The sequence below is a fragment of the Amblyomma americanum genome, chromosome 4 (genome assembly GCF_052857255.1).
Source record: "Amblyomma americanum isolate KBUSLIRL-KWMA chromosome 4, ASM5285725v1, whole genome shotgun sequence".
In the NCBI taxonomy this organism is placed as follows: domain Eukaryota; kingdom Metazoa; phylum Arthropoda; class Arachnida; order Ixodida; family Ixodidae; genus Amblyomma; species Amblyomma americanum.
In genome coordinates this window covers 34,264,269-34,275,272 of record NC_135500.1, presented here as the reverse complement: position 1 = coordinate 34,275,272, position 11,004 = coordinate 34,264,269, and the positions used below count along the sequence as shown (strand labels likewise).

Here is an 11,004-nt window from a genome sequence, read left to right as displayed (position 1 = left end):
AGGTCGAGGACGGACGGCTTCGGCAGTGTCGAGATATGTGGCCAACTCGGGAGCAGTTAAAGCAGATGGGCCTGTCATCAGGTGTTCTCCATTCATCTGGATTGCGGCTGCGTCGAGGGTAGTATGCACGTTCAGAACCGAGCTCCGGGGACATGCGGCGAGCATATGGGGCACTAACTGAGCAAACAGGTTGAATCCCAAGATTGGCAAATTCTTTGCGAACGACAGCCTGTATAAGGGATACTGCTGGAGTACTGCCTGTTGCGGGTGGATGAAACGCAACGGGGGACATTGCCTCTACTTCTTGGCGCACAAGTCGTGTCAGGCTCTCAGATGTCGGCAGACGGCTCGGTGGAGTCGAGTCTACACAGGACGACGTCGCAGTCGTATTCGGCAACCGCGTGAACTGCGGAGAAATTCGGCGGCTCTTCGCTTGTTCGAACCGGCGGCATTCCTTGATGATTGCGTCAACCGTTCCGCAGTCCTTGTATACAAGAAGGTTAAAGGCGTCATCTGCGATGCCTTTGAGCACGTGACCTACTTTGTCGCACTCTGACATAGTGGCGTCGACTTTCATGCAGAGAGCTAATATGTCCTGAATGTATGATACATAGGACTCTGTGGACGTTTGTGCACGGCATGCGAGCTCCTTCTTCGCAGCGAGCTGACGCCCGAATGGCTTACCAAACAGGTCACAAAGCTTGCGCTTGCAGAGATCCCAGCTGGTGAGTTCATCCTCGTGGGTCTCGAACCATACCCTGGCAGTGCCCGTCAGGTAGAAGATGACGTTGGCCAACTTTAGGGTCGGGTCCCACCTGTTGTGTGTGCTCACGCGCTCGTACATTGCGAGCCAGTCCTCCACGTCGACGCCGTCCGTTCCGTTGAAGGTCCCAGGATCTCTCGGATGGGCAATGATGAACGCCGGGTTGGCGGACGCCGACGGAGCGGCCCCTTCGCTGGTCATGGCTGAAGAGCCGGCGAGCTGACGACCGCTGCGAAGTTCCGTGCTTGCTGTGGCTGTACCCAGCACCTCACACCAATAATGTAACGTGAAGATGTGCACACCAAAAGGGAAAAATATATTTACAGGGAAACAGCTTACAGCCACGCAGCCGAACAACCGGGCACGCGAAGCCCAGCAGCAGAAACGCACTTCGTCCTCTTCGCGTTCCAAGCGCGAGCGCACCAAGCACGAGCGTTCCAAGCACAAGCACAACCGTAGCAATATGCACAATGTCATTTATATAGATGCTAAAAAGCATCGGGCCCAGAATGCTGCCTTGAGGCACACCATTTCGTACCGCCAGAAAAAAAGACTGATGGTTGTGGATATAGACAGATTGTTTTCGATTTTGCAGGTATGATTTCATGAGGTCTAAAGGTGTTCCACGAACTCCGTTTTGAGAAAGTTTATGAGTTAAAATTTGATGGTTTAGGGAATGGAAAGCCTTACTAAAATCAATGAAGAGTCCGACAGTGAGAATACCTGCTTCAGTGTTTTGCAGGATACATTCCTTAAGTGATAACAAAGCCGTTTCCGTCGACTTTCCCCTTCGGAAGCCAAATTGAGCATCAGACAGGATTTGTTCTGCATTAAAAAAGTTCACTACACGGGAAAAGATTATTTTTTCCAAGCCCTTTGAAAAGACTGGAATCACAGATATTGGTCTATAATTGGACACTACATCTTTATCTCCCCCATTAAACTCAACTGTCACTCTTGCTTTCTTCATTTTTTCCGGGTAAACTCCCGTTTCAATTAACAAATTGAAGATGTATGCAAGCACAGGTGCAATATATGATAGTACATATTTGACTGGTTTTATCTGAATATTGTCAACATCTAAGGCTTTGCTATTATTCAAATTCATAAAGGTCTCATTGGTGGGCTCAAGGAAAAGGCTTTCGAATGGGCTACAAGATGAAGGAACTTCAGGTAGATGCATCATAGGTAAATGGGTGGTTAAAAAATTGCTGTTTAAATGGCCAGCAAGAGCCTGACCGGATAATTCAGAGCCCTTATAGATTATTCGTTGAGCTGGCGCATTTTTCGTATTGCGACGTAACAAGTTATCTACAACTTTCCACACAGTGTCTGAATTTTTCATTCTAACATCAGAGAACAGTTTTTGATGATACACAGTCTTAGCACGCTTAAGCTCAGCATTTAGATTATTTCTTGTTTTTTTTTTAATAAGAGATTCAAGAGAGCGATTATTTAAAAAGGCATGGCACTTGTTTTTGCTCTTTATCATTCTTCTGAGCTCTGGCGTGATCCATGGTTCTCTTATTCGTTTAGACTGCTTAATGTTCTTTATATATTGCTACAAAAACCTTGATAAACGCTGAATATGCATTATTAGAGTCCTATATAGAATAACTAGGACTCCCGCCCAAAACCATTTCAGCTTATCTGGGTACCTCCAACCTTTTTTATTTGCGTGTAACTCCAGCCCCTCATCATCTTTGTTATCGTAGCCGCTATTGTTTCTCAGGTACCATATTGATATTAGCAGTTCCTAATTCAAGCCTTCTGCAGGGTTTTAAGGAGCTATTTAATTGGAAATGAGGAGAACACGTGCACAGGGTGGAAAGCGTGTGATCTGCCAGGAAACACTGAGGCGGCCCCGAGAAGGGCCTTTATTAAGGTTGACAGCCGTTTTGTGCCTCTTCACTTGGCAGCGACGACACAGCGTGTGCGGTCCCCATGGTTTTGCCCCAGCTGTCGAAGCAATCCTCGGGCACGACCTTCGACATCTGATGTTTTTATTTAAAAAACACATGGACCAAAGTCGTGCTGTATGCAGTGCGATCGCCATGTGGTTCCAGTGACGGCGAACAATCATCCACCTAGCCCGGCTCTTTGGACAGATTCAGGAAACGACTGAAAAGAACAAAAGTAACGAGCAAACAAGTTAGAACGCCAAGAAACGAAGGCGCTCTGCGCTAATGCTGTAGCGAGGTCTAATATGTAAAATTTCACGGCTGGCGTCGATTTCTACAAAGCGCGGGTAGTCGCTACGGAAATAAACAAAGGCGCACTGGAGCTGGGTAAGTCTGAAGCTACAAGCACGAGTTTTTGGTCTCTATCGCCGATTTCCACACCGCGCGATCGTCATAACTTTTCTTGGACTTCCTGTTGAAGCTGACAGCGATCATAAAAATTAAGGCCGCCGACTGTAGTGACAGAGGCTTGCCATTGAAAGGAACAAAGCCGTGCACTTTGTCAACCAGGCAACGCGAGTTTTAGAGCCGACTTGGACAAAGCGCGAGACGGCGCGCGCTTCTAACGCTTGCCGACGCAAAGAAACAAAGGCGCGCTGCGCTGGGATAAAGCCGTAGCGAGGTCTAATATGTAAATTTTCACGGCTGCCGTCGATTTCGACAAAGCGCGAGAAGTCTCTAAGGAATTAAACAAAGCTGCACTGCACTGGGTGAATGCTGGACACTTAGGCCAGGCGCGATTTCCACAATGCGCGAGTCGGAACTTCTGGACTTACCGTTGCAGCTGATAGCGATCCTAAAGGGCAGATTGTAGTGGCAGAATTATCGTGGCCACTTTTACCCTGGACTTTCCACTGCAAAGGAACAAAGGCGCACTGGGGTCGATGCCCCGGCGTCTCGCCACGTGGTATCGGTCCGCGGCAAATAAGGACAGCATCGGCTCGCCAGAAGCATCCAGGAAACGATGCTGCAAAAAAAGTTACGTTACAAGCGCCGCAATTTGGCGAGTTCTGCACGAGAAAACTTGCGAAAACGTTGTTCAACCCTTACCTCGTGATTGAGAACGTGCACGACCGACAAGCGCTTCATTGTGGCTGTCAGACGGCGGTTCAGATGGCGACGCCGGCGGTCCTCAAACCGCACCTTATGTGGGTCGTCGTAATGGAGTTGCAAAACTTTGAACACCAGCACGACGTGCTCCTGCAGCAGGAAAACGAGGTCCTGGAATGCGCAAGGCATGTAGGTAAGCGGTACAGCACTTCATGAAGCGAAATTTGAGATAAAATGCGTACCTTTATGTCGCTGGCGATTTCTCGCGGGTCAGCGCCTTTTGGGGGTCGTCGCAATGTCGTGGAAGCAAGAACTGTACAGAAATTTCAGCTGGCTGCGCCGACGAGCGCACCACGCAAAGAAAAAAAAGCCATATCTGGACAGCTTCCGAAACGCGCGCTCCACCACCTACGCTCACGAAGAGAATGCCCGCAGACCACGCACGCCCGGCGGCCGGCCAGCCGGCCCTAGCGATTCCCTAGGCACTCTAGGGACAGGCCGAGAGAGGCGCGGCGACCCCACATCCGGTTGAGAACGAGGGCGAAGCGAAAAAACGTCACGCAGACACGCATCCCACCGACCAATCGGCGTTTCCAGTCCACCGACCCGCAAACGCTTCTGCCGAAGCCGGGCGCGACTTGCCCCTAGGAAGTGTGAGGGCGCTGCAATCGACAGAAGCATTTGCGTGTCGGTGGGCTGGAAACGCCGATTCGTCGGCGGGAAGTGTGTCTGCGTGACGTTATTTTCGCTTCGCCCTCGTTCTCAACCGGATGTGGGGTCGCCGCGCCTCTCTCGGCCTGTCCCTAGACGGCCTAGGGAATCGCTAGGTCCGGCCGTCCGCCGTGCTTGCGTGGTGCGCGCAAGGCGGATACGGATACCTTGGTGCGCGGGCATTCGCTTCGTGAACCTAGGCGGCGGCGGGCGCGTTTCGGGAGCTGTCCAGGTATGGCTTTTTTGCGTGGTGCGCTCGTCGGCGACAGCCAGCTGAAATTTCTGTGCAGTTCTCGCTTACGGCTTTCGCCGTTATTGAGAACATGCACTTTCAGCTTTAGCGGCCACGACGCAATCAGCCTAGCTGAAATGATTCGAGAGACATGCTTTCGGCACGCCGATTTTGTTGTCCTATATGTTGGCGGCAACGATCTCGACAGAGGGGATGACCCGCGAGAAATCGCCAGCGACATAAAGGTACGCATTTTATCTCAAATTTCGCTTCATGAAGTGCTGTACCGCTTACCTACATGTCTTGCGCATTCCAGGACCTCGTTTTGCTGCTGCAGGAGCTCGTGGCTAGTGTCGTGCTGGTGTTCAAAGTTTTGCCGCGCCATTGCGACTACCCACATAAGGCGCGGTTTGAGGACCGCCGTCGTTGCCAGCTGAACTGCCGTCTGACAGCCACGATGAAGCGCTTGTCGGGCGTGCACGTTCTCAACCCCGAGGTAAGGGTTGAACAACGTTTTCGCAAGTTTTCTCGTGCAGCACTCACCAAAATGCGGCGCTTGTAACGTAACTTTTTTTGCAGCATCGTTTCCTGGATGCTTCTGGTAAGCCGATGCTGTCCTTATTTGCCGCGGACCGATACCACGTGGCGAGAGGCCGGGGCATCGACCAGATGTCAAAGATTATCGTCGCGGCCCTCGTCAAGATCTACGGACCAGGGATCGCGTCGGATTCAAGGGCAAGACCAGGAGAGGTGTACGTCGTGCACCGGTGTCGTCGGTGCGGAGCCAAAGGGCACAAGACGGACCTCTGCTGGGCCTACTGCTCACCGCGCCGCCACGCCGCTGCAGGTCGACGTTGAAGTGCTCCTGTCGACGGCCCTTTTTAGGGCCACCTAATTGTTTCCTGGCAGATCGCGAGTGTCCTGTTTCGTGCCCGTGTTCCCTCTCTTTGTCGAAATCGGCGCCAGGCGTCAAAACTCGCGCTAGCCCTTGTTGAAGGGTTAGCCGAGTGCAGTGCGCCATTGTTCCTTTGCAGTGGCAAGTCCAGGGTAAAAGTTGCCGCGATGATTCTGCCACTATAATCGGCCCTTTAGGATCGCTATCAGCTTCAACGGTAAGACCAGAAGTTCCGCTCGCGCATTGTGGAAATCGTGCTTGGCCTAGGTATACAACATTCACCCAGTGCAGTGCAGCCTTGTTTAATTCCTTAGAGACTTATCGCGCTTTATCGAAATCGATGGCAGCCATGAAAATTTACATGTTAGGCCTCGCTACAGCATTAGCGCGTTTTTTTCTTTGCGTTGGCAAGCGTTAGAAGCGCGCGCCGTCTCGCGCTTTGTCCAACTCAGCTCTAAAGCTCGCGCTAGGCCTCGTTGCGGGTTGACAAAGTGCACGGCTTTGTTCCTTTCAATGGCAATCCTCTGCCACTACAGTTGGCGCCCTTAATTTTATGATCGCTATCAGCCTCAACAGCAAGTCTAAGAAAAGTTATGACGATCGCGCGGTGTGGAAATCGGCGGTAGACAAAAGGCCGTGCTTGTAGCTACAGACTTACCCAGCTCCAGTGCGCCTTTGTTTATTTCCGTGGCGACTACTCGCGCTTTGTAGAAATCGACGCCAGCCGTGAAAATTTACAAATTAGTCCTCGCTACAGCATTAGCGCAGCGCGCCTTCGTTTCTTTGCGTTCTAACTTGTATGCAGCGCACCTTTGTTTGCTCGTTACTTTTATTCTTTTGAGTCGTTTCCGGATTCCGTCCAAAGAGCCGGGCTAGGTGGATGACTGTTCGCCGTGAGTGGAACCACATGGCGATGGCACTGCATACAGCACGACTTTAGTCCCTGTGTTTTTTAAATAAAAACATCAGATATCGAAGGTCATGGTCGTGTCCGAGGATTGCTTCGACAGCTGGGGCAAATCCATCGGGACCGCACACGGTGTGTCGTCGCTGCCAAGTGAAGAGGCACAAAACGGCTGTCATCCTTTTTCGGGGTCGCCGCAGTGTTTCCTGGCAGATCACGCGCTTTCCACCATGTGCACGTGTTCTCATTTCCAATTAAATACGTCCTTCAAACCCTGCAGAAGGCTTGAATTAGGAACTGCTAATATCAAGATGGTACTTGAGAAACAATAGCGGCTACAATGACAAAGGTGAAGGACTGGAGTTACACGCAAATAAAAAAAAGTTGGGGGTACCCAGATAACAAGCTGAAATGGTTGTGGACAGGACTCCGAGTTGATTGCATTTGGAAGAGAAAGACTCATTTTGCAGTGTAAGCTTGCGTCTCTAGAATGAACAGAGAACGTTGCCTCACACTGCTTGGGCCTGTCGTACGTTTGACCCCTCGTTGACCCCACAGAAAAAAAAAGGACGTCTCTAGGAAACTATTTGTGGAATCTTTCCCCCCGCTTCAGGAGGGGAGGGGGTGATGGCCTCCCCTTTGTCGGGTTCGCCGCGAGACGCGACGCACGATGGACAAGACGACAAAAGGGAGCGGGCAAAGCCGCCTTTCCGAAATTAACCGTGACTTACAGGTGCCTAGCTGTGTTTGGATTCCAGCAAAGTAGCAGTGGACCTCCGAATTCTCCTCATCCATTCCCACGGGGCTCCGCGTGCCATGTCGCCATGTGCGGTAAAAAGAGCAGTGTGCAGAGTTTAAATGAAACAAGTATGAAGCTATACAATGAAGCCAATTACAGACAGCTAGAGGAATTTCAAGAGCATCCTGTGTGATGCTAGTCATCTCAGTCAAAACTAATGCAGCCAACTATTATTTCGTATCTTTTTGACCCAACAGACATGAAATGTCTGAAGATGAATGTGTACCATACACATCGGTGCATCAGTTGTGATGCCTGAAAAAATTTGTACCAACATATAAATGCCCATGGCGTGATAATCAGGAATACTGAAGAATTAAGAAAAATAAAACCAGTTTTTTTTTTGTTCGGGCTCACACACCTTCTACAAACATCTTTATACGTAGCAATTTAAATGACTCTGTAGGAAGCTTGTTGGGTAAAAAGTACAGTATGGCAGAAAGGAGTCTCTAGGAAATGCACTGTGTAGAAATAGCCATACCAGTTCCATGTGATCGTTTGATAAATGTAACAAATACCGTGCAAAGAAGCTTGGTGCATAGTGTAGTTTTTTTGCAAGTTACAGTTTGCAGACCGCTCTGCAGTCACTGGACTGTGATTGTATGTGTGCTGCATGACAGTGTGTGGATAGCAGAGCAGTTAACCAACAAAGAGATGCTTGTTCATATCGTTTACCACGCATATAAACATCATCAATGAAACAGGATGCTATGTGTAACATTTGGACATGTTCCTTTTTGGCAGCCCCTAAATATGTTTCCGCATAAATGAGCTAGCTTGTTTTGCAGCAATATAACCACGGGACTGCTGTAACTTGCCACATTTTCCAATTGTGTGAAAATCGTTGCATGTGAGGGGTCACAACCATATCCTGTTTCTTGAAGGCCCCGTCGCTTTGTTGGCAATGCTTGGGCAACCATTACCAGCTTTCCGCATTCATGTGCACAGGGTATGTCCATTACGTGCATGCCTTTCCACCTAGTAATGGCTTACATTGCAAACTGACAAAAAAAAAACACATAGAGCACAAGTACAGATAGTGTTTGTAGTCCACACTCTTCTTCTTCTTCACCTCAGTAAATATGGCACATACACACGCGGGGGGATTGGCCGAAGTACAGTGGAGATTGTCAATGAAGTATTTGCACGGGGAAAGAAAAAGGACGTGAGGCGGTGGCGTAGAAGACTGAATCAAGATCAAAATAGAACAATTCAATTAAATTTAAGAAATATGAATTACCAGGAATTTACCGAAGCATTTTGGACATGCAACAGAATTTTGTATACAGCTAACAGGGTGACCGATCAGTCGCACTTATGTAATCATGAAGGTAGCCACAAACACTGCTTAACGGGAATTCCTTGGCGCTCGCACCGAACGAGAGAAGAACTGGAAGAGACAGGGGGAGTCCTAACCTTGAAAGGGGGACCTCCAAATACTGCTTTACTTGAACTGTGAACCGCCGGCAGGAGAGGAGAAAATGATCTCATGTTTCGACTTGCCCACATGAGTCACAAAGGTTTGTCGCAGCGAACCCGCATCTGCGTAAGTACAAATTTAAGTCAGAGATTCTGCATCGCAGAAGCGGCATTGACACCTCACAACGCCTTGATTTACCCACCGGACATTCCATTGTACTTTAAGTGGTGAAAATCTACGGTATTGAGCAACGGATCACTCAAGCTGAATGAAATATTTTGGAAAAGCTGGAAACGTGAAGTTTCCAACAGAGTGAGGTGAGGGACGGGATACATTACAGGAGCGCTGAGAGCTGACATTGCCTATAAATCAGCCACCTTTTTAAAATAAACACCCGAATGCCTGCAGGTACCCGGACAAAGCGGATCTCACGCACTGTGCACGGAACAAAAAACCTAAGCGACCGATTCAATAAAGATTTTCCGAAATTTTGGAGAGAGACTAGAACTGAAAGGCAGTCTGCAAGAATAAGAACCCGTGCTACATGCCTGGGAATTTTGAGAAGAGCCAAACCAATAGCCAAAAACTGTACGAAGAATATAGGAGTATAACCAGGGATACGAACGGAATAGCTCCAAGCCAGATCCTGCGAATATATCCTAATCGCCGCCTTAATTCTCACAGCTGCCGGAGGCATCAGTGGAGAGAACAGTATGATGAGGAAAATTCTGTAGGTGTTCAGAAAGACGACCATTTAGGATATCTGCGGGCATATGTTTCGCATGGGACGGGTAAATATGGTCGTAATAGAAGACGGGGTCAGCCTGCGTATCAGCAACTCGTGGCAAGGAGATCAGATCGACCTGAAGCGGAGCTTGCGTGAATCTAACTTGCGGAAGCTGATAGGGTGACCAATGCCTCCCATGCATGCCTACTGTCTTTTTCATGACAGCATTCCGGCTCACCCCTTTCTCCATGCTTACACAGACATTTCTCACAACTAGCCAGCCGTAGTATGGAATGAGCTTAGGGAAAATTACCTCTTTAGTCGTTCTATCTGCACAGCTTAGAAGTATGTGAAATGTACTTTGGCTGTGGGTGCTTTGGCCTTTCTCTCTCATAGTCCTTTTGCGAACTGAAATGGTGGACTATATTAACTTCTTCATTACATATTGTGCCATCATTGTCGCAATAACAAAAATTTTGCACATAGTAAAAATCTGCAAGCGCTGAGGATTTGTCTTTAAACTCTGATATCATTATGGATGGAATCAATACAATCTAGAGAGCCGCCGCGGTGGCTGAGTGGTTATGGCGCTCGGCTGCCAGCCCGAAAGACGTGGGTTCGACCCTGGCCGCAGTGGTCGAATTTCGATGGAGGCGAAATTCTAGAGGCCCGTGTGCTGTGCGATGTCAGTGCACGTTAAAGAACCCCTGGTGGTCGAAATTTCCGGAGCCCTTCACTACGGCGTCTCTCATAGCCTGGGTCGCTTTGGGACGTTAAACCCCCACAAGCCATAAACCAATACAATCTAGAAGAACAAGTATAGTGCAGCACATGTATGATTGGTAGTGAAAGACGAATGTCGTTGATGTTGTTAGCCTATCAAAACATGACACATACCCACACTGGGCGATCGGCCTAGAATACGGTGGCCATTCACCTGTACTCAGTAATAAAAAAGAAAACCACGCGGGAACGGAACACCGGTGGATGTGCTGAATTTCAGGAACAAACCATGCAACAAGTAGCAAAAAATATTCCTGAATCAGATTTTACATTGCATAATGAACCATGACTGTATCAAAGCAATGAGATATAAGTGAAGCATTTCATTCCTTTTGTGACAGAAATGAGTTATTAGGTTTGTTGAATAATTAAAAAAGTGATTTTTGATGGCAGCCAGCATGGGTCGTTTCAAGTTATAGCTCAAGATTACAATCACATCTGATATAGATGACACGCATGCTATGAAAGCAAGATAATTTTTTCCAGTTTTGTGAAAAATGCAGAGGCAGTTTCAAGGCTTGCTTCCCAATCTGATTTCTGACGTGTACACAAAGGCATGCCTATAAATTATTCGTGTGTTACACCAGAACCAACACTACTTAAGTTGGTAAATCATGTTCATTACCTGGGTGTCATTAATAGCAAAAATATACTGATGCTGCTAATCGTATAGAAGAACAAACAGCGGTTTTATGAAGACGTTAAGTAATACGTGATACTGTTAATTGTGTCCATCAGGTAATGAACTGTGCGACAGTT

The 11,004-nt window shown here is 48.4% G+C and overlaps 1 protein-coding gene and 1 long non-coding RNA gene across 2 annotated transcripts; one reads left to right on the top strand and one right to left on the bottom strand.

Annotated features, from left to right (window-relative positions):
• Positions 1–2,576: 2,576 nt before the first annotated feature.
• LOC144130066 (uncharacterized) lies at positions 2,577–4,144 on the bottom strand. The gene is made up of 4 exons (XR_013313954.1): positions 4,017–4,144; positions 3,775–3,945; positions 3,501–3,691; positions 2,577–2,884 (listed from the first exon to the last, which is right to left on the bottom strand). It is a non-coding gene; the product is annotated as an uncharacterized LOC144130066 (long non-coding RNA).
• A 523-nt stretch (positions 4,145–4,667) lies between these two features.
• On the top strand, positions 4,668–6,526 carry LOC144130065 (uncharacterized). Its single transcript, XM_077664088.1, has 3 exons — positions 4,668–4,962; positions 5,034–5,213; positions 5,297–6,526. The coding sequence occupies exons 1-3, from the start codon at positions 4,720–4,722 to the stop codon at positions 5,573–5,575; spliced, it is 702 nt and encodes a 233-aa protein (XP_077520214.1). The 5' UTR covers positions 4,668–4,719; the 3' UTR covers positions 5,576–6,526.
• The last annotated feature ends 4,478 nt before the right edge of the window (positions 6,527–11,004 follow it).